Genomic DNA, 24820 nt, shown 5'->3' with positions numbered 1-24820 from the left:
CTTATGAAATGAAAGTTAAAATGAAAGTCACAGAGCAGAAACTCATAATGCATTTTTATTTTTATTTTTTTAAGCAAAATATCATTACTGCTGCTCAAATACGGTAACACGAAGATAAGTTACAAAATAAAATAAAAATGTTGTTAGCATCAATGAACAATACTAAAGTATTTATTAATCTTAGTTAATACATTTTTTACTAATACTAATGCAACTAATATTCATCAACCTACCCAGTCTCATGTAGATGCGTGTGTGAAAATCGTGCAATATATACACCAAATTCCAATTCACTTAAACGGCGCATCTTTTTTTTGTCATTTTATTTATTGGTTTCTCAATTTTTTCAGTTTTTTTTTAAAAAACCTTTTTTGCTTGTGTTTAGGGTTAGATTTGAGATTTGCTTAAGGAGGTTATTTAATATACAGGTTTCTGCATGTTTTTGTTTATTTTTATAGTCACTTGGAGTTGGGGTTAAAATTGGGGTTTGGGTTAGGATGTCATTTTTATGTAACAAAATTTTTCTAACCCTAAACCAAAGCGAAAATGGTTTAAAAAACAGAAAAAATTGAGAAATCAATAAATAAAATGAAAAAAAAAAGATGCACCATTTAAAGGGGACAGAGAATGAAAACCATTTTTACCTTGTCTTTGTTGAATAATGGTAGTCTACCCGCATTCACGAACATACAAAAAGTGCTAGACATGCTAAACATCTCAGTCTCATAGAAATTCCTCTTTTAGAAATGTCAGCCAGAAAACGGCCCAATCTGAAAAACTGATGTTTATGACATCACAGGCATCTCACTGCCCCTCCACTTTAAAATAATTGGCTACATTTTTTGAGTGGCAGCAAAGTCAGCCAATCAGTATCAAGATTGCAAGTTAAGCCAGTAGGGGGAGCCAAATAGGTGCAAAACCACTTGTTTAAAATTCCCCACCCTAATAGAGCTAACTGAGAGAGGTTTTTAAGAAGCTTCTAAGGCATTACAGACCCAAACAAAAACATTTTTGTCTACATGTCACATCACAGAACAAGGATAAATACGCCGTTCAATCATTCTATGTCACCTTTAAGTGAATGGGAAGGACTGGCGTATCATATGCATTCCAAATTGAAATTTTGCGTATGTATTGCATGATTTTCACACTTCGTGCTATTTATACGCAATTCCGTGAGACTGGGTTCCTACATGTTTTGATTAAAATCAAAAGTTTTAAAACTTGCTGTAACACTTTACAATAAGGTTGTATTTGTTAACATTAGTAAATGCATTAGCTTACATGATCTAACAATAAACAATAAAAATTTTACGCGCAGTGAACTAACATAAACAATTATATATAAAATATTTTTCCATGTTTAAGTGCTATATTTGAGTCACCAGTGCTTTTATTAACCTAGAAAATGTGAAAAAGATCAACCCAGTAACTTAGTTTTGGTAAACCATTCCCTGGCTACAAGCATGTGAAAAATAGCTCATTGAAATTTGGCTCCCTTTGTGATGTCAGAAGGGGATAATATCGCCCCTTAATATGCACTATCCAACCACAGCACTGCCATTTAGTGTAGAGATCAGTTCATCAGTTCATTTGCATTTGACACACCCAAAACGGCACATTTTTGCTCACACCTACAAAGTGGCATTTAACATGCTATAATAAACTATCTGGTATTTTGAGCTAAAACTTCACATATGTGCTCTGGGGACACAAAAGATTTATTTGACATCTTAAAAATCTTGTGAAATGTCCTCTTTAAAACTATATTGTAGCTGTAACGTTTTAATACAATCAAATACAATCTTATTGTAAAGTGTTGTGTCCATACTTGTTGTCAAGAAATTTGTGCATAGGTTTTTTTTAGTATATTGCGTGGATTTATATTAACATATCCTCGATCGAAATTAATTGACGATTCTTCGCTATAGACACGAGCGTTCGCCCCGCCCACAGCTGCATGAGAAATTGTGTCTCTCTGTGTCTGAGGATGAAAACAATGGCAAATCTGCTTTCTATTGATCAGCACGACTTCTGCCTGCGCTTTCCCTGTTAAAAGCTATTTGTCACCACTCTAAAGCAGAGGAGGACATGTTTGTGTCAGGACTGCGAGGATATCAGCTGTGGGCTGAACTTGATCCTGTTGTAAATTTAAACTATAGACTGCAAAGAGCTTTAACCTTTATTAACATCAGGACGCTTTCTCTTGATGATTGTAATAGGTCTCATACTTGTCCTTCTTGTACGTGTCCTAAATTTGAAATTGAAGGGTTCTGTTTTTGTAGTTTGGTTGGTTTAGCATTGTGTTAGCATAGCAAATGCATAAATGTAAATTCGTTTGAACAATTATGGGTCTTTAACAATGTTGTTTACAATATTTACGCTAAGCTTAGCTTTCTTAATTTTTGTACATTCGTATAACTCAACTATTAGTTTATCGGTGATGTCATCTTATTGATAAGGTCAACCAGGCCGTCTTCACATCTGGTTCAGTGTGTTCTCGAAAAACATCCCTCTGGAACTGCGTGATTGGATTGAAAGCTCTCCGAATCCGACTCTGATGCCGGAAACAGACAAGAAGCAGGAAATTATGCTTGAGATTCTGGAAAACAAGTCTAATGGGGTGGCAAACCTTGTGGGAAATGGGCGAGCGCGATTCGGCTCCATATATCCTCAATGTCCAGCCATGACTAATGCCCCCAACATTTACCCTCGGGGCAGTTGCTTACACCTTCTCGAGCGTTTGTTTGCTTTGCGGAGGAGACAGCTAATCCATAGGTGTAAATCCGAGAGGTGGTGGTTGGGAACGGTGTAACACAATAGTCTCTTTGCTTGGCTTTAGTTTGTTTTATAAATGCATTAAATCAAGACTGCAAGGTTCATTTCAGGTATTTTATTGGTGTGTATGGGAACACTGTGTGAACGTATAAAATGGCAATAAAATCGAGAGGTTTTCATTGCAATAATCTTACTTATGCCGCGGCCTGAAGTTTTCAGTGTGATGGGTAATTATTCGAATGGAAACAGTTCGGTGGGGACGCTGGGGAACTTGTGGACATAAACCCATGAATTCCTCTGGTGTGATGAATGTCTGCTTACTCATGTTTTAATATTTCGCATAAGCAATACGGCGCTTTAATTAAAGTCGTTAAAATGCTAAATAAAGTCTGGACATTTGGCCCCCGGTGACTAACGCTTGAAATAGGGCAATCCTTTACAAAAGTTTACCATGTTCTTTAATGGGTAATGTAATTTCCATCAACATTGGCTTAGTTATGACCTGCTTATTGCTTCAGTAGCGACAACAGCTCTATGAAGAAGGTTACTGGGAGTTTAATGGTTTTACTGGCATGCCTTCTTTTTGGATATAAAAATAAATCAAGGGCACGTTATTGAAACTAGAACCATGCCAGAATATCTCCATAATGTACTGACTTCCCTAACTTACTCTCAAACTTCAAGTGTACAAATCCATTAGAACTGTGCGTCTCTTAAAGGGCACCTATTATGCCCATTTTTACCAGATGTAATATAAGTCTCAGGTGTGCCCAGAATGTGTCTGTGAAAAACCATGTCCAAATGCTCCTATTTTTGTTGGAGCAAAAACACGCTTCTTTCGTTCCTAAATGAAGCTGTGGTAATGCAGGACTGTCAGTCAGTGGCTGTGGGCGGGGCTCTATCAGTGTGACCTCGCATTTTTAAGAGAAACAAAAGGAGCTGCTTTTAACATAATTTTCTTTTCCAGTTCATTGCTGTAATATGCATTGCATTATGGGTATTAACATTTAATTTACAGTGATTTACTGTATGTTTTGAATTTGCGGTAGACTGCTGTAAAACAACAGCAGTAATGCAACTGTAGTTGAATAAAATAGTGTTATAAAAGCATATAAAATGCCAAAATAAAATATATCTATGAAATGAAATACATTTTATTATTATGCTTTTAGCAGTGAAGCAAATTTCAAAATGTGAATTGTTTTTCAGCAGTGTAAATAATTTATTGAGAATTGTAGATAGAAACAAGAAAGGGATTATGGATAAATGCCTGACTGTCAGATTTGAATTTGACCTCAAAACTTCTAGTGATGCCAAGATTTCACTCCTCGGAGTGTCGGGAGAGAGACAGAAGTGGCCACTTGACACGGGTGAACTGGGGTTGATTCTCCTTCAAGGCAATATTTTTTTAAGACTAGGTTACAGTAAGGGTATTATATTGTAAAATGGAACTGCGGTAAAGGCATCATACTGTAAAAAACATGTACAGTTTTGGTACTGTATTGAGGCAGTTACCGCATATATACAATAAAAAGTCTAACAGTGTAGGGTTGTTGTGTTCACTCCCAAAATACATTTATGTCCAAACACCCTGTAAAAGTAGATTTTGCATAATAAAGGTACTCAAAAGTGTTCTTCGCAGGAATGCCAAAGACCATTTTTCGTTTCCTTTGACAACCATTTTTTTTTACCTTTTCATAGTCTATAAAACTTTATTTAATACAAACCTTTAGGCATACGTATACGCTTAAAGTCCGATCGCATGACAGAAAACAAACAGGGAAGGAGGAGGTGGGAGAATGGGATATAGAGTCTTATAAATGAAGGTGCTTAAAAGGTTCTTCACAGCGATGGTATAGAACAGGGATGGGCAACTTCGGTCCTGGAGGGTTTAGCTCCAACTCGCCTCAGCACACCTGCCTAAAAGTTTTTAGTATGCCTAGTAAGACCTTCATTGGCTGCTTCAGGTGTGTTTAATTATGGTTGGAGCTAAACTCTGAAGGACACCGGCCCTCCAGGACCGAAGTTGCCCATTCCTGGTATAGAAGAACCATTTTTGGTTCCTCAAAGAACCATTCAATAGTGCTGGGCAAAGATTAAACGCGATTAATCGCATACAAAATAAAAGTCATCTTTGGCATAATATATTAGTGTGTGCTGTTTGTAATTATTATGTATTTTGTGCTGTGTGTAATTATTATGTATATATAAATACACACACATTCATATATGTATTTTAGAAACATTTACATTTGTATATATATTTATTTATATTTTTATATATTCTAAATTATATATAAATAAAAAAGATAAATAAAAAAAATTCTGAAACGAATATATGTATGTGTGTGTGGTTAAATATACATAATAATTACACACAGTACACACACATATATTATGCAACAAAAAAAACACTTTTATTTTGCATGCGATTAATCGCGATTAATCGCGATTAATCTTTACCCAGCACTAATATTTTAAAAAAATTTCAAGGTTATTCTGATGTAAAAGGAACCATAAAGCCAAAAATAGTTCTTTTATGGCAGGGGTGTCAAGCTCAAGTTCTGCAAGCCACATAATATAAGGGGGTGGGCCGGATTTGGCCCTTGCACATTATTTAATATTTGTCGCCCGCCAGAGCTTACAAATAATTTTATTGTTATTATAAGTATTACTTTGTAGGGTTTTACTTCATTTAATTTTTTGCGGTGGTCAAAACAAAATTTTGTCCAAAGTCATTTTTGATAATTTAATGTTATTTATAAGTGATCATTTATTTTAAATATAGAATTTATATACATTTATTTGAATTTATCATCTTTTTATTTTATTATGGAAATAATCTGTAAAATAGTTGCACACTTAAATACATTTTATCATTATTTGTCCTAAGCTTCTACTTTCAAAGCTATACTCTAAACATTTTTGCTGAATAGCACTAAAAGCTCGTAATCATAAAGGAATCATTTTTAGTGCTGTATAGCACCTATAAAGCACATATGAAGAAACTTCCGGTGGTGATATATAGCACAATATGGTTCTACACAGGTACTACATAGGTGCTATATTGCACTTAAAATGGTTCCCCGATTACGAGCCAGTGAACCACTTTAAGTGTGTTTGTTTTTAGAGTGTAGGTATTAATTGAGTTAAAACCATATGTAATCAATTGCAAAGGTACAAAAAAAACAATTGTATAGTCTTACAAATACAACTGGCCCTTTGAGAGCAGTAATGCTGATGTGGCCTGGGATGAAATTGAGTTTGACACCCCTGTTCTCTGGCATCGTTCTTAAGAGTATGGCTTAGGAGAGTGAATAGGAAGTCTGGATAAAATATGAAACAAGAGGAAATTAAATCTCAGAAAAAAATATCAAAAGCAACTCCTCCTCCTCTTTTTAAATGCCTGATGATCTCATTTTAATATTTAATGCTCAGTCTCCAGGTTGGTGCTAAATAAAGCTCCTAAAATCACTTAATTTTGTTACTCCATCTTTCATTGGGAGATCCCAATGTGTTCTTTAAAACCGAGAGATCCCGGGGTCACGTTGTTCTGAGGAAGTCAATGAATCTTCTTATGTAATCAAATTAGACTCGATCAATAAAGCCATAGCTGCATTCGCACGAAATCCTCTTGGCTGCGTGTAATTACACGGCCCTTGCAAGCTTCGCCTTTATGCATTATTGATAGTGTTCTCAAACTGATGGTAATTACCAAGAAAATGTCATTTAATTATTTCACTGCAAGTTTAATATAATAAATTGCCCTCAGCCGGTTTTAATCAGGCCCGGACACACTCCATACTGTGTTTAGGGACACTTTAAACATCGCTACTCTGTTTAAACCAATTTTTTTGAGTACCAAAACTAAAAATCAACATTTGGGAAACTCAAGAGCTAAGCACAATGTATTAGCGGCCTAGTTGACAACCTGTATGGAAGCAAATTGATGCACCCAATATGATTTCATTATGCAATTCGTTTATTAATATGATCAATGACTGTAAACGTTTCCAGAATGAACCTGCTGGTTATGCTAATGAATGGTGCCGTTTTAGATTGGGTGCCATTATTCACTGAGAGAGCCGTCAACGATAAACTCCATTTTCTTCTAATGTTAGCGAATACGCACACATGAAAAATACAGATAACCATGCATGCTATCTTGTCTAGTTTCCAATTATTTTGCCTCGCTAAACACAATATCCACAAAACATACAATTGGTGCATTGTGTCCAACTGATAAACAAATTTATTTTCTACATGTTATACAACTTAGTTGACTTAATTGACTCTTTACATCCATTTAGGCATTAATGCACTATTAACATCTTATGCATATTCAATGCATTTGGGCGGCTCTATACGCCGACAGCCTTTCGTTTACCGTTTGGCTTTAGAAAACGCATAAATCCTCCAAACTCGATTCCCAAGGCCATTTAGAGACCAAATGTGTTTATCGCCCGGCTGTTTTCGCTCATAATAAAACCATTCCCATTGGAATATTGGGATTGATGAATGCCTATGGGATATTGATCAATACATGCTGGCCTTTGGCGAAAGGAAACGAGTGACCATTAGTACAACTCAATTCATGGAGCTTAGAGCCATTCGCTTTTTAGAGCTCAAAGTAAGCTAGTGAGGATTGTTTACGTTCGACATCTGCAAAGATATCGAATGGATTTTATTCGCCATATTGCTATTCAATTGTTGATGAACTTCATTTCAAACTTAAGAAATATACCAAGCTGCCCAGAGCCAACGTGACGGAGTATCTCCATGAAAAGGACAATTTGCTGATAACCGTAAAGGTTAATGAGGTGTGTTTTGCACTCGGCGAAGACAACGCTCTTTACGGAAGACGAGGCATGGGCGGCCGGAGGGGGTGGCGATAATGACGCCCCACGGATCTCATTATAAAGGTTATTGATTCGATCGGGCCACCTGCTTCCACCCTGACAGTCCTTCCAGTTTCTTGTTTCGATGGGTTGAAGATGCCAGAACTGCCTCTGAGGGACAGCCTATCTCGCCGTGTCTCTTTTGACCCTCACACGTATTTTTCATTGGAGAATTGTTTGCTAGAAAGTAGCTGTCTATATGGGAGGTTGATAGCAGGTCACGTTTTTGGGTTGTGGAAAAGAGCAACATATGCACATGAACTCTAGCCGTCTCATTTTACTCTTACAGAAAAATGCATGCATGGTGCTATCAGATGATACAACCATATAGACCGTTTCATCAGACGCACGTGCGGTGACGCGATAAGCGTCTGGTCCGAAATTATCTTCTGGTTTCTATTTGTTTAAGGTCTGACTAGTTACTGAAACTGAACTCTTAAACAAATACCTCGTCGAAAATAACAATTGTTTTGGTTTCCTAGGTAATCTACATGGTTTTTGTTTTGCTTTTAACTACTTTAAAAGGACTGCGTTGTTATTTATTCTTAGTGAAGTTTACCGGAAGTTACGTGATGACCACGAAAGCCACTTTATGTTGTCACTGCTGAAACCGTCTATACTTCATCTTGATACCGAATGAGAATAATTTATCATCATTCATTCGTATGACCACATTTGACCGAATTTTGTACACAATTTGCTTTCGCCCTGTGATGTTGGGTTAAGGGGTGGGGTTTAATAATAATAATTATTATACATATTTGTACAATTCACTTTATAAGAATTCATATGAATTAAATGGAAGGAACACCGCCAGGGAATAGCAATGGTGGAGCAATCTCAATATTTTTATAAGAAGCTTGCCGATTTCCGGCGACACAAGTGATAGTAGCCATGTTTCCATTACAGATTTGCGCAAAACGTATGCGATATTTTCTAAATGTCGTTAAAAAAACTTTTGTGAAAAACATTTGTTGCGCTTCCACTAACCGATAATATACAACTAAAACATAGTTTTTCCTCTCGTGAAAAGTTTTATTCAAACATTTTTGGCAGAGAAAGCCGCTGATACTTGGGAGTGGCAACGTATGAGATGTTTTTCGGAGGTACGTTATTTTAAATCAAAGCAGATGTAGATCCAAACATTAATGGCAAGGAAAGCTTCTTATACTTGGAAGCAAACACGTATGAGGTGTTTCTGAGAGGATTTAGTACAAACCAAGTCATCTTCAAATAATGATTATGTGATTAACGTACATCAGTTGACCTGAAAACACGTTTCCATTGCAGCAATTTCTTTCGAATTGCCTGAAAAACCACCTCAAGTTTTTTGTGAAGTATGGGAGTTTTTACATTTGCAATGTATGGGTGTTTTTGCAAATTGACAAATTGAAATTCCATTGGCCGTAGTTTCAATTCGTAATGTCGATTTGCGCAATTTGAAGGGTAATGAAAATGCAGTTAGTGAGAGGAAATGGGTGTGTCCAGCTGCGTGACAAAGTTAAGAATACGGGCACGATCAAGTTCAAACCGGTGCGCAATGTTTGGCTACAATTTCGGGGTTGAGCGACATGTTTTATGTGCAACAAGGTTTGAGATATGTTTCTCTTGTTTGGTGGGTGTGTCAGAACTGCAGTTTAATCAGCAGCAACATGTAAATAAACCACACAGTACTAAAGAGAAAGCTTGCACAATGGGTCCAAGTTGGAATGTTGTCTTTCATTCTGGACGGCAAGGGCAGTGACTGTAACATAGAGCGTATTTTACAGTGTTTAACACATATTTATAATGATTTCATCAGGGTCCAGAAACATTTAACAAAGAACACAAAGCATTGCCTTCTCAGCTACCGTAGTTGCAACTCTTGCATCATCACAACAGGCTGTTCAACACATAGATATGTATAAAGGCTAGATGTGTTACGGCGGAGTCTCTAAAATCATCACCTGGCGGCCATCTTACCACAGGCAGCTCGCTCATTTGTAGCATTGAGTTTAATGGTGCAGGTACTTTTAAATGACCATAACTTGCTCAATTTTCTACCAATTTTGAAACAGTTTGGTTTCTTACAAACGTTATTAACGTGGCTATAATTCTGGATGCTTTACATGTTTCATTAAATATTTTTTTAGTTTGACGTTTATAACAAACCAAACTGTTTGAAAATCGGTAAAAATTAAGCAAGTTATGGTTATTTAAAAGTACCTGCACCATTAAAACTCAATGCTACAAGAGAACAAGCTGCCTGTGGTAAGATGGCCGCCAAATGGGGAACTTTCCACTCAGTTGGCCAGCAGCGCGGGCGAGACATCTAGCCTTTATACATATCTATGGTTCAACACATCATCGTTTCTGTTTTTAAAAAAAATTCAACATTTTGTCGGGGCTGAACGTAGCCCAGTTCAGCTTTATGCAAATTACATGCGACAACCTATGAGAGTGAAGCAGTGGAGTTCACGTCATCCGTTTTCGTCATTTACTAAACACATTTAGAAATAGATAAATGAAAAGACTTATTTATCAAAAATTATTTAAGAATATTAGTTTTGATATTAGTTTTACGGATTATTTGAGATCTTCACAAGACAATCTGGAGGTTACACGCAAGAATAATCGTGATGTTGGTGGACACTGTGGTTTGGCATCCACAGGCTTGGCACGATGTGAGCAGAATGTGGTGTGGATGGCAGCAGGAGGAACAGATTGTCAAGTCGTCTCCTTTAGTTGGATGATACTCTGTGCTGAGACAAAGTCCTAGAGGTTAAGAGTAGTCAAATTGGGAACTTTAGATATAACATAAAACCACAATTCTGTATTCTATACACCACAGTAAATATAATATATATATAATATATATATATTATATGATTATTTGCTGCTTTACTATACTAAGCCTCCTTTTTTTGACGTCCACCCTTAAATTGTTGTATGCTTATTTAAATTAAGTTGTCTGATCATTGTTATGTAATTGGGTGGAGTCTGATACGTTATTATTGTTGGCAACAGAAGGCCTAAGCTGCCATGAACAGATGGACTGATCACAGAGGGGCATGTAATATTTTAATTCCTGAGCAGTGAAAACATAATTTTTATGACAGTTCACATGATACGGGTGCGTCTATGCTTCATGGCAGATTTATATGACTACATCAGTGCTTAATTGATAGAAATGAGGTTTAATGTGGTTTTAATTAATGTCCTTTCAACCCTTAAATCGTAAAAATGTCAGTAGGGCTGTATAACAATTAATCGCAACTAATCGTTTGCAGAATAAAAGTTTTTGTTTACATGATAAATGTGTGTGTACTGTGTATATAAATACACACACATGCATGTATAATTTTAAGAAAAAATATAGGTATATGTTAAGTATTTATATTTATATATAATATAATAAAATATATAAAAATGTATTTACACATAAACTTTTATTCTGCAAACGATTAGTACGATTAATTAATTGTTATGCAGCACTAAATTCCAGTATCAATATATACTGTAGTTTCTGAACTGAAGGATTGTGTTGTAATAGTCTTGGATTCGATCCCAGGGAACACATATACTAATCAAATGGAGCTTAAATGCACTACGTCTCCTTGAATAAAAGCCAAATGCGTAAATGTTGTAAAGTCATCTTTATAATATAGCATTTAGGTAAACAATTGAAGACAATAAAACTACTGGCATGCATACATCAAGGCATAACTGCTTTAATGCTTTTTCAGTTTAATATACCTACACTAAAATATTTACTGAAATAAAAAGTGTCACAACGTCTCGCTGTTAACCAGTCACCTGTTAACCCCATACAGATCTTACTAGCCTGTTCAGGACCCAAAACAAACATCTGTAAATCCAGTGACATTTGTTTACAATATTACAAAAGTCTGCTGTGATTGGTTGCTGTGCTGTGTACGGGCTCTTTAAGGGCAGTGAATGCGCGTGCTCGCTCTCAGGAGACGTTACAGCCGCTTGGCAGCGGGAGCGCGCCCAGCTTAAACGCGCCCAACTTTGTAGGCGTCTGTCATACAGGAATGAGTGTGCACGCAGATGAAACAAAACACCAGTAAGGTGAGTTTTTACAGATTTTATTTAATATTCATGAACATTATTTACACGTAAAAGTGTTGTAGATCTATGTAGGGCGTTTTGAGGTACATAAATGAGCGGAAGCGAAATATCAGTTATTTTTAAAACGAGAAACGAACTTAGAAATAACATGAAGTGTACTTTATAAGTATACTTCTGTAATGAATTGCGCTTACGTTTAAGTTTGGTGTCATTTTTACCTCAGGATATTCAAATTTGATATTTATTACGCAATGATGAGGAGGCTGCAGGCGCGAGCGATCGGCACTGACAGAAAAGTCCATCAAAAGTGCGCGGTATCATCATCATACTAATAATTATCCAAAATCATTGTATATATAAAAGCCCCAAGGTATTAATATTTGACACGATCACTGTACCATAATAATAGCCGTATCATAGTTTTTGTACCATGGCATTTTTGGAAGTGGTCGTCGTCACATCCCAACAAGAAAAAATACCGTAGCTAGTATTTACTATTGTAAACGGTAGTATTTTGTAGTATACTGTGGCATAATAGTAAATACTACGCTTTGTTATTGTATGCTAATATATTCTGTAGTACGCTTAACATTTACTATAGTGAATGATAAACTGTAAATATTGTAATTTACTACAGTAAGCTGTTGTAAATTCTAGTATACTGCAGTAATTATTGTAATAACAATATTTTGTCAATGTAAACTGTATTCTGCATAGTGAATTGATAAAGTGTAGTAAATAGCATAGTATAGTTTTAATATTTACAATGGTAAAGTTCAAAAACACATAGAAATTTTACTGAAGTATAATATGGTATTTTCATGTGGACAGTAAGTACCATGATGTTTTTTAAGCATTTGTAAATCTTGAAGTATATAGATATGGAAATCATCAAGTGTCATGAAATATGTATGAATGTCACTTACATGACAGAAGTGTCTGCAGTCTATATTTGATCATTTACCATTTCTGTTCCTTTATATGCTCATATAAAGTATATTACAACTGATATTGCTTTGCAATATTCACCATAATGTCAGTATAAACTCTGATGTTGGGGTTATTTTTCATTTTCAGGGCATCTAGACCTAGTGTAGTGATAATATACTTCATTAAATATTCATCCGTCATCTCTCACAATACACATTATCCATTTATATTAAAATCCTCTGTATACTTTGAAATTCAAACTACCCTCTTTTATTAAACCAATCTGTACCAAACCTCCATAATTGAGTATCATGAATTATATATGGGTTAAAACCAAGTAAAACCAATCATTTATATGTAACCACTTATTAGGGTTACAATAATCACGATTATTTTGGTAAAAAGCATAACTGCGATTATTTATTTCTCATTGGCTTTGAAAACATGCATTTATTTAACCTTTATATTATGTAAGTGTTACAATAGGCTATATGTGTCAAAGCAGTGGTGCCTTCGAAGTGCCGTACAAGCACATTGGTCCAGCAGCGTGCAATTTATATTTTAATCGCACAATAATTGTTTTACCACGATTATCCTGTATTTGTAATAAAATCAAAACGATTAATTGCACAGCCCTACCTACGCAGTTATATGTAACTATTACCCCTAGTTGATAGACTGGAGATATTATGAGAAAAATCTGACTTATCTAAAACCAGATTTCTTCATCTAAGCTGTGATTGCAATAAATGAAAAGTAAATTTAAAAGGTGATCCCAGATCAGAATGACAAAGCAAGTGTGCTGTAAAGTGAATTCATCTTAGTCATCAATTATGTGACAGAAACAATTCATGATGTTTTCTATGCCAAAAATAGTACCGTCAGTCACTTTTAATTACACCACCAGGCAATTACACTTAAATATGATCTAGATGTGACGTTTGAAGCGTATCCATCTGCATATATCTGCAGGCTTGATCAAACTAGCAACTTGAATATAATTACATTTGAATTTCAGAACCTGACTTTTTTTGGAAGATGTCAACCCATGTCTGCAGTTTTTTTATTAATTCATGCACTTATATTTGCATTTGCAAAAATACATCTCCTTTTCTAAAAAATCTAATACATGATACAGTAATATGAAGTTTTTTGGTCAATATTACAGAGCTTAGTTGTTTATCTCTGGAAGTTGTCTTATATTAAACTTAGTCATCTAGTAGTCCTATCTCAGACATGGGTTTTAAACTCATGAGATCTGGTGATCGTCATCTTGAACTGACATTCTCACTAGAAGTAAGCTATCAATTTAGTGAGAAATCACTTCATTTTAAACCTTATACCCGAGTACTTCTACCTGTTAAGTGATTTCATTTTTTTCACTGCTGAACAATGAATTTAAGGTTTTAAGGCACGAGTTTGGATGTAACCAAAGTAAATGTTGTGTGTCTGAAATCAGCCTTTATATTTCGCACCATTTTGTTCGCAAAAATTATGTAAGCGGGTCGTCAAAAAGAAAAATCGGATACAGCCAACAAATCTAAATTGGGCATCAAGATTTGCAGTGTAAATCTAGCTTAAGTTGAATAATTGTTGTTTTGAACTTATTCAGTGAACAATACATGGTGTATCAGTGTATACAAACAGATGAAAGCGCTAAATTCCAACATGGCTGCATGTTGAAAACGTCCGCCTAGTTTGACCTTTTTTAAAATGCCTCCATATTTGAATTTAGCTCCCCAATCTATTTACATTGATATATGACATTGTTTGCTAAATAAGCTCAAACGTCTTGGATGGCATGAGGTTGAATAAATTAGACATTTATCATATTTAAACTGTTCATTTAAATCCTTTTCTCCTTTCGCCAATAACAAACTAGTATTGTCCATCTAAAACCGGCTTCATGACTCATGGGTTTTAAGCTTTTTAACCAATGCTTTAGGAATAGCCCTTCCTGTCCTGACTAACACCCCACAGTTATATTTACTCATTCAGACACGTTGTTCTGCTGAGACCGGTCCGCTAAGGACCAGCGCTGTCCAACTCGCTCATTCTCTGCCACTTATCCTTTCAATCAAACCTTTCATGGCTTAATAATTCATGTTTTGATTTGGGATGTGAATTTAAGACGTCAGGAGTGCTGACAGATTGCTTCCTTGGTTTTGGGAAGCAACTCCCAAACTTACCAGTAAAAAACTTTCACAAAGACTTTTGACTATCTCAGTATCTGAAAAAGTTTTCCTTTTTAAGTAAATAAGTCTTGTTTTAAGAATGAATCGTAAGTACAGAGTAAAACTGCAGTATTAGCAATATTGATATAGATTTTTGCTTTACAGTCTTCTTTCCACCATTATACAGACAAAATGTTCTCCAAATAGATTATTTTCTTTTAAATAAGCAATTATTATAAGGACCGTGTCTGTTTTTCTTGTATTCTTGGCACTTGAACGCATTTGTGAGAGGAGAGACATTTGTCTTTGACAGGAAAAGTGGTAGGGCCCATAATCAGCACGCGGTCTTAATACAGGACCGTGGGGTTCCCCTCTCTGACAGATACTGTTGACATGGGCACTTAAGGGAAAATTGCACAGCCATTTTCATGAGCAGCCCGCTGGGTCTAAAATATCCGTCTAGTTACGTCCTGCCGTTCAGAATCATGCGTGCTGCGGTTATTGCTGCGTTGAATTATAGGGATAATCTATCTATGTTTAAGACCGAACCTTGCACAATCTAACATGAATAGTACTTAATAGTCCTATAGTGCACTTAGTGTTTTATGAGATCTGTTTTTTTTAAGATCTAATATTCCTTGCGGGAATTCCTTTAGGGTTGGTTTCAAATTATGATAGATTTTTTTGAGTACATCACCACTTCTACGGACATAAATAACCTTGTCCTAAAAGATGGATTGTGCCCCCTGGACACGCACCGTGTATCAGAATAATGCAGAGACATATGAGAGTCAGAAAGTTGACATACAATTTATAAATGTTAATAGGCACTTTTCTTTTGCCTGCAAACCCTCTCTGTCCCATTTTTCAAGTGTATGCCGTGCAAACAAGCCTATGGTACATTTCTGCACCTGAGCGGGCAAATGACAGGAGCGTGAATATGAAACAAGCGTAACGTTTTCCCAGAGGTCAGCAGTTTGAAGATGTCTCGCATGTCTACTGTAGTTGCACGCTCAGCAAATACACATGCTGAAATTTTTGGGAGGGAGAGAATTTGGTGAGATGACAGCACAGAAAATTAAAGAACCCAAACAAGAACAATGTTTAATAAATTAAACGATTTCCAGCAAGTATACCCATAGCACTATGCTATTAGTTTTCATCAGTGATTGTCTCATTTGTCCTTTTTCCATTTAGGGCAAATCCTCTGAGACAAAGACTCTCATGAGCTTCAAAAAAGAATGGTTTAAGAAACACCAATGACATTTTTAAGGTTGTCCTCAGCTCAAGGTGACCCGGATGTTAAACCTGCAGCTGTGGTGACAGTAATATGACGGATGTACCGATGCGAATGGACATATAATGCAAGAAAAATCTAAGCATGTCATCAATAACTGCTGTGATGGATAGCATCATATTCTGGGATCTTTCAAGGGTTCCCTACAATGTCCACGTTCGGAGGCATTTGTTTTGATCAAATTTAATGAGATCCATTCCGTCTAGTTGGCAGGGGTTATAACCAAATTTTAAGAGTTTTGTCCTCAAACTCTGATGTTAACCACCTGAATTTGTTATTCGATTGTGGTCCTAATTGGTTTTGGAGAGGGTTCTCGGACAAATAATGACAAATTCGGCCATTTAGCAGGTTACCATTTCGGCGTGGTCAGTGAATAATGGGATTTGCTTGGTCATTTTCGTATTTGGAGTTCCCAGAGGCCCTAATAAAAAAAGACCTGACGTTTCCTCCGGTGACCGTAGGCTGGCCGTCCCTCGAGGATCCTGTTAATAAAATTTTGCTTCTTCCTCTTTGCTGTCAGTGGCCACCCTAATGCAAGTAAATGAGGACCCAAAGGGTCTCGGGTGGATGGTGGATTTATTATAAATCATTGGAATGAGAAAACACGAGGAATAGCGAAATCAAGAAGATGACTAAGGGCTGAGGAAAGCGGAGGCAGAATATTGCTGATTGACTTTTATTGCACAAAACGCACACCAACTTATTACACAGCAAATTTGGAGTTAAAATTATGGTGATAGTGGAAATATAAAGAGTTCAGAGTTAATTTAAAGAAATATTTCACTTTCATTAAAAAATCTGATAAATTAGGCTACTTACCTTCATGTTATCCAAGATGTTTGTTGTTCTTTCTTCAGTTGAAATGAAATTAAGTTGAGGAAAACATTACAGAGTGGTTTCCTGGAAAGTGATTATCTTAAGCCTGAACTAGACCTGAGTTGAATTGGGAAATAAAACTAGTTTGAACAAACATACCTTACTAAAAACATTACTTGTGTGCATTTTGAGGCAAAACAAAGGGCACTGATATATTTTAGATATGTCAGTGCAAGTTGTTTTCAGTTTGGACAGCTCTTACATTTATTGTAGTTTAGGACTAGTCTAATGCCTGTCTGGGAAACCGCCCCTACAGGATTTTTCTCCATATGGTGGACTTTAGTGGACCTCAACGATTTGCAATTTCAATGCAGCTTTAAAAGGCTCTAAATGATCCCAACTGAGGCAAAAGGGTTCTTGAAATGATTTTTGCCAAAAAATAAATAATTTTTAACCAAAACTTCTCGTCTTGCACTAGCCATGTGATGCGCAGCTTGACCTTACGTATTATGTTATCACGTCGAAAGAGCACGCATTACGTATGCAAAACTACCACTCCAGTGTTTACAAAGTGTGGAGAAAAAGAATACTTCCGACATTGTTGTATGTGGAATGATACCGTATTTTCTGGACTATAAGCCGCACCGGAGTATAAGCCGTATCATTAAAAAATGCATTATTAAGACGAAATAACATATATAAGTCACAGTGGAGTATACGTCGTATTTATTTAGAAAATTATTTCACGAAATCCAAGCCGAAGAACAGATATTTAATCTGGAAAAGCAAGTTATTAAACTAAACAATAGCAGACAGAGCAGCAGGCTGAATAGATGTCTGTACGTTAAAGTAATATTATCAGTTATTTAAACGATAAACCATAGCATACAGAACTTACCTGGAAGGTTGAATAGACTAAATTAACCAAACAAGCCAACAAGCGAGAAGTTTGCAGAGTCGTCATTCCGCATCACTGAATCTATTGAATTACATAAATACAGGCGCAGCATATGGCGGGCTCTTGTGGATGTAGACGATAATAATGTCTCTTGCCTCATAAATGTCAAAATTAATTCATACTGACTTACAAGGCGCACATGACTATAAGACGCAGCACCAGCCAAGTTATGAAAAAAACGCGGCTTATAGTCCAAAAAATACGGTACTAATTAATGTTTATTGTCTAAAATGGTCTGCAAATGTGCGTTTCACGTATGTAACGTGTGACCTTTCGACGTGAGTACGTAATATGTAAGATCGGGTTAGTGCGTCATAAGGCTATAGCGCAAGACGAGAAGTTAGGTATAAATTTATACTTTTTAAAAAGTCTTATAAGTTTCTCCTAAACAGTTTGTAGCTATACAATAAATGTAGAAATCATGTAATATTTCTTTTGAAATATACATGTAATATTTGATGAGAGATATTTGAAATCATATTGAGATCTCACACTTTTGCACACTCACAGTGAATCTTGGGATGCTAATCATGTTTTGCAATCTTATCGAAAAGACATGATGTATTCACTGTGAATTTGTAGCATCCTTAAATTAGCATAGATTAAATGGACATTTTATGTAAGCCATACATGTTAATTAATCTTCTTGATGTCACTGAGGGGGATTTAGAAGGCTGAGGATGTGGCAACCGGCCATATAAGTGGCTTTGTTATTAGATCAAGACTGTTAATTCTGCACTGATGAATATTAAAGTTGAGGTTGCCATTGTTTTCTTCTGTCAATTGCACGAAGGCTGTCAGGGCGAAGTAGTGTGCGTGTCCATTTGTTAAACTTTAGTCCCTGAATGAGTTCAGTCATACTGAAGGATTAATAGATCTGCTCTTTAAGGAGCGTTAGCCTTCAGATGCTGTTAGATGTTATATTTGCTGTGGTTTAGAAACATTGAGGTTATTTGGACATATTAAGCATTTTATGAATTCATCATTTTTGCTGGTTTATGATTTATTAGTTTGATATAAAACAATGATGTTCGTAGTATAAGTGTTATTTATCGGACACATAGTTTTAAGCGCTACATTGGAATATATGCATTATTTCGTGGCACTTTTGTAAATTATTCCTTAGGTTATAACTCCAGCACTTTCATGTGCAATTAACGTTTGGAGATGATTAAGATTAAATCCTTCTCACATGTGACCTGTGAGTTTTTGAGCTCCTGCTGGGACACCATCTGCCTTAAGCTATGGATCGAAACCCGGTGACTTTCTGACTGGCTGATATGACCCGAAAGCTCAATCCATCTTCAGCTCCTCATTTCTCTGGTTTTTCTCATTTTAGGTTAGGATAGCGAAAAATGATTTGAGTTTAGAGAAATTGTTCCATTTTTACGCTTATAAAAGTCAATATTTTTGCAATTCTATTTAATTCATAAAACAAAAAGAAGTGCACAAAGGTAAAAAAAATATTCAAGTAAATTTAATTTTAGGAAAGTTATATACTTATACTAGAAAACACTGCTACTATGTCTTCTAATGAGCCATTTTATATACATGACATGCATCTGGTGAAGGTTTTTTCTGATGTTAGCATAATCTTAAGGAAGACCTGATTGACTAAGTTCCCTTGATGAAGTAGCGTCGCTGGCAGCGAGCAGTTCAGGACGGAGAGAGATTGCCTGCACGCTATGTGCGAGATTGTTTGTCAGTGTCCTCGCGCCTGGCTTGAGCTCAACGTACCACACAGATCCTCACATCATATTCACATCCATCATGCCGCTGAGATCCATCCATTCTGCGCCTGCCATCCATCTTCACCCCGCGCTTTTCTACAATCGCTTTAATTGCGTTGTGGCTGTCACGAGTTTAAGTTAATCGCCTGGTGACATTTCGTACTCCGTGATCCCAGACCGGCGGTACGCGGGATGTGTATTATTCACCAAAAGTTATTTGGTTCCCTCCAGCAGTCGGCTAATGATTCGTTAAAACAGCGCGACATTTGCAACATCGTGTACTGCTGGTATCTTAGCATCATAATCGTCTTCGAAACTTCGTCATTACGCAGAATGTCAGGGTAATTATTTGAGCTCTGCTTAGATTAATGGAAACAATGTTTCAAATATTGACTCAGGAGGAGTAGAACTTTTACTTGATGCAGTTTTACATAGACATGTGAAAGCTGCACTTTTAAACAGTTTATATTTCTAGCTGTTAAAAAAAGACGTATTTAATATTAGTGATTCACCAAAATTAGGACTTGTATAACCACTTGAAAATATTAAAATGTTAATACACTTTTTTATTTCCTTTAAAATATCTTAAGGGTCATTCACATTATAATGATAACTATAACGATAACTATATTAGCGTCCACGCCATTGGGCGATAACGATGCCTTTAAAGGGACACTCCACTTTATTTGAAAATATGCTAATTTTCCAGCTCCTCTAGGGTTAAACATTTGATTTTTATCATTTTGGAATCCATTTAGCGGATTTCTAGGTCTGGCAGTACCACTTTTAGCATAGCTTAGCATAATCCATTGAATCTGAAAATCTGAAAGGTACCATAGGGACTATTTTCAGGCGCTGCGTAATAACATTGCGCCTGCTGCAGCCATGTTACGGCAGCAAAGTTCTTGATTATTACGCCAGAATGACTATATAGTCAAGTTTTAAATAGGAAAAATATAAAATCTTTGTTTTTTTTGCGCGATGCTAATGGTTTAATCAGATTCAATGGATTATGCTAAGCTATGCTAAAAGTGGTACCGCTAGACCCGGAGATCAGCTGAATGGATTCCAAAACAGTAAAATCAAAAGTTTAACTCTAGGGGAGCTGGAAAATGAGCATATTTAAAAAAAATATTGCACATTTCTGCCTTTACACAGCGGGTAACCAGATGGCCTCAACACGCTGTGTTTTGTATAACTCTAAAAAGTGAATCTAGTAGTTTGTGTAATCTTCTATCTTACCCTTTGGCATAATCAATGTGGTTAGAAAAAAATAATTACGTAGGGAATTTCACAACAACTGCATCAGCGCTCGATACCTGAGGTAATTTTTTGCTATATACCCTTAGCAATGAGCTTCTCCACTGTTATTTTAAGTGCGTGTGCATTTGAAGTTCAAATAGATTTGATTGGTTGTCAATAGTTTATCGTTCACCATGTGGGGGGGGGAATCGCCCAGAAAGTTATCACAACAATACCGTTCATTGTATCTTTATCGTTATAGTTGTGGGGTGAACTCTGCTAATCTCTTTAATATAAAACGATTTTTATAACTATATTTTTTATAAAATGTGAATGGCCATTTATTCTGGTACTTTACTTTAAACATGGTAACGATTTCAACTAAATGTTTTCAAGCATGTGTTTCATAGCAAAGCAAAGACATTTCTGAAAATAATAAACTTTTTATTGTAAGATTTCAGGTTCAGAAGAGTTAGAGATGCACCGATATATCTGGCAATAATCGGTATCGTCAATTAAAGCAATTGTTCTTACTATGGATGGGCTATTGGCCGATAGTTTAAAAACAGCCGATATTCATGGGCGATATATATCATCTTAATCACCAAAACAGGAAAATGTAATGAATTTGAGCTCTGTGTATAGAAAATGTAAAGAAACATCACAAGTATAATGTTTAATATTAATGGCCATGATGTGAATGAATAACATAATTCAGAAAATGTAATGTTCAAATGTATTTCATGCAAGTCAATATAACTACCAAATATTGGTATCTGCAAATATTATTCTAAATAATCTGTACCGGTGGAAAAATTTAATATTTCTAGTTACTAGTCATGCCACTAAACCAAATAAAATGTGGAATCTGGGTGTGCTTTGTGTTTACAGGGTAAGATGACCAGAGGCCGTCAACATTTGTAAAGTTGGTGAAACCTAAACCAAGATTTCTTTGACTCAACGCTGTCCGCCCACATCTTCTCCCGGGCCCTGAATCCACACTTTAGTCCCACTCGATCGATAGTACCAATCTTACCAGACATTTTCTCAACATTTCTGTCTGTGAAAACTCATACGGAGCCAAGCAGGATCTGACTCATCAAACTGATGTACAACTACTAGAGAAAAATTTGGCCACTAATTAAACTGCCGTTTTTTTCTCTTACCTTTGCAAATGGATTATTTAACACTCATAGTGGCCAGATTCACATATTGATCCAGTGCCCTTCTGGTCTGATTAGCCATCCCTCTTCTTTTCTTCCTAAGTACACGATCTGCCACTTTCAGCATTAGCCAGAAATAGACAAATGTGCCGTCGGGTCATTCGCGGCTTGAAGTTTGCTTTAGTGCGAAGCGATATCCAGCATGGACAGCAACTGTAAACTACTGTATATCCCATCTGGAGCCAATTAGCCACATCCCTGCAGCATAGAGCAAGCAAAGCCATTGTGTGACTTGAGTCCCTGCACACATCGGCTGTTTTTATTCGCTAGGGCAACCTGTTGTGTCATGTTCAATCTCCTCACGCCTTGTCGGTTGAGGACCGGATAAGATGTGACGGGTCTAAAATAAACAGGCCCATCATTTCAACCCCTCTAGGAGCAGCGAGACCCCGGCTGTGTCTGGATTGCTCCACTCGTGTCAATTTGCATCCAGGTGCGCGTCCGTCACACGTTCGAGGGTTGCGACTTTGACCTTGAGGTCGCTGTCCCAATCTGGCCAATCTTTCCGTACACCCCACCCTCCAGACAGCCTGCAAGTTCTGTCGTCGCCATCCCTGGAGGATGAGCGATGTTTCCACGTTGGACTATGAGCTGTTTTCACCGGGGCCGTCTTTCTCAGGGGTCACCAGCAGCCCACCTCTTGGCGGAGATTCCGAACAGAGGACTGCTTTTGCTTTTGTCGGCCTCCTGATGTTGTTTTTGATTTTCCTGTTGGTGCGATGCTTTCGTATTTTGTTGGACCCTTACAGCCGCATGCCCGCTTCGTCTTGGACGGACCACAAGGACGGATTCGAGAGGGGCCAGTTTGACTACGCCCTGGTTTAGCATTGTGACCTAAAGTCATCTTTAACGCTGCCTTAACCCAAACTGTGGCCTGTCGATTAACTGGCTTTGTGGAAGCCACTTTCTCACCACATAAAAGGGTCGTACGCTGGTTCCTCAGGGCACAAAACCACCATCCAGAATATAGATTAGTAATTCAGAGGTCTATAAATTTAGGCTACCCTGCATGAAACTCACTGTGAACTATACCTAGACTTCTCAATGTAGATGTATTATCATTATGTATCCAGGATATTAAATCTCAGACAAAACGTAATCAGGGTCGATGGCATATTTAATCTTTCGTTGTGTAACGTTTCGTCTGATTTCGAATACGTCTTTAAGAAAACCTTCAGCATTGTTGGATTTCTGCCATACGTCTGACATCTGCTGCCTACCACAGACAATTTCTGAACTCTGTGATTTATATTCTCGAAGACGTCCTGGATTTGTGCTCTCAAGGTTGTTTACAGGAAAGAAATACCCTTTAATACTTTATTACAACGAAGTGTCGGTCGGTCCTTGTCTTGAATTACATGTATGCCATATGTTTTCTTGAAGTAGTCACTGTTGTAGGATATTTGCTTTTCTGCCAACTAAGCTCTGTAAAACGTACAGTAAAAGCAACAGAAATGCTTTATTTTTGTATTCTGACTCGGGAGTTCCCTTTTGGTAACGTGCCGTCTCAGATTTGTAGCTCTGGTATTGAACGGATGTACAAAATGTGCTATGTGTGATGTGCCAAGAATCTTGTACATCACGGAAATGAACGAATCTGCATTGCTTTGTAAGTAGATTGGATATTTTCCTAATTCGTTTTTGTTAAATTGGTGCAATTCTGCTAAATAAATTACTTGAGATTTCTGATATCCTCAAAGACACAGTGTACTGAAGTGGGGGCGTTCCTGTCCCTTACAATCAATAAACCTTTGCATCTTCAATAACAGCCATTTAGTTTCCTTAAAGGGATATTTTTCGTCTCAAAAATGAAAATTACCTCATGATTTACTCATCCTTGGTGTATATAATTAACTTTTTGCAGATGAACGTAATCTGCGTTATTTAAGTAAATGTCCTGGGTGTTCTAAGCTTTATAATGGTAGTAAATGGTGCTTGTGATTTGAAGCCCAAAAAAAGTCCATACATCCTTCACAGAAATAATCCACATGGCTTTAGGGGGTTAATAAGACCAAAATCCTTTTTTGCATATTTGTGTTTGACACATGAAAACGTCTCTGGTTACGTATGTAACTGTTGTTCCCTGAGAAGGGAATGAGACGCTGCGTCTCCCTTGCCATACTTCCTGGGTCCCTGTAACGCCATCTTTAGCAATATTTCAGATAGCGATATACTTCCTGGCTCCCGCGTCACCTGTGTTTGTCGTTATGCCTCACCATTGGTTGAATTTGATTTACGCATTCAGACGCACTTACCCTTGGAGGTGTCCCCAGAGTGTCACAGCAGTGACGCAGCGCAAGTTCCCTCAAAACAATGTATTAACAATGTATCTTAAAAGATAACACAATGTAACCTTGCTCTCACTTGAAATGTGTCCCCACATTTAGTCCTTCAATTTTAGGGTATTGGACCTGGAAAGTCCTTGAAAGGTCCTTGAATTTGAAGTTAACTAAGGTGTGGGAACCCTGCCTGTAGTTTGTAAGGTTTTGATATTTTTCTACAAAATTGCACTGAGAAGGTCTTTATGAACACCCAGAAGCCATGTGGATTATTCTTTGAAGGATGGATGGACTTTTTTGGGCTTCAAATCTAAAGCACAATTTACTACCATTATAAAGCTTGGAACAGTCAGGACATTTTCTAACATTGTGTTCCTCTGAAAAAAAAAGATTATCATATGCATGAAGGATGGATTGAGAGTGA

General features: G+C 36.8%; 1 protein-coding gene across 2 annotated transcripts; it reads left to right on the top strand.

Moving 5' to 3' along the window:
- The first annotated feature begins 11641 nt into the window (after positions 1–11641).
- LOC135723112 (cortexin-1-like) lies at positions 11642–24783 on the top strand. Of its 2 annotated transcripts, none has more exons than XM_065244392.2 (2): positions 11642–11747; positions 21786–24783. In XM_065244392.2, the coding sequence occupies exon 2, from the start codon at positions 22679–22681 to the stop codon at positions 22940–22942; it is 264 nt and encodes an 87-aa protein (XP_065100464.1). In that variant the 5' UTR covers positions 11642–11747; positions 21786–22678; the 3' UTR covers positions 22943–24783. The 2 variants fall into 2 exon arrangements, with proteins under 2 accessions (XP_065100464.1, XP_065100465.1); XM_065244393.2 differs by having other exon boundaries at positions 11706–11742.
- Positions 24784–24820: the final 37 nt, after the last annotated feature.

This window comes from Paramisgurnus dabryanus, chromosome 24 (genome assembly GCF_030506205.2).
Source record: "Paramisgurnus dabryanus chromosome 24, PD_genome_1.1, whole genome shotgun sequence".
Classification (NCBI taxonomy): Eukaryota; Metazoa; Chordata; class Actinopteri; order Cypriniformes; family Cobitidae; genus Paramisgurnus; species Paramisgurnus dabryanus.
This window is presented reverse-complemented; position numbering and strand designations above follow the sequence as displayed.

Bases quoted from the DNA above. Each gene is read 5' to 3' on its own strand.
- LOC135723112 (XM_065244392.2), top strand. From the start codon at position 22,679: ATGAGCGATGTTTCCACGTTGGACTATGAGCTGTTTTCACCGGGGCCG.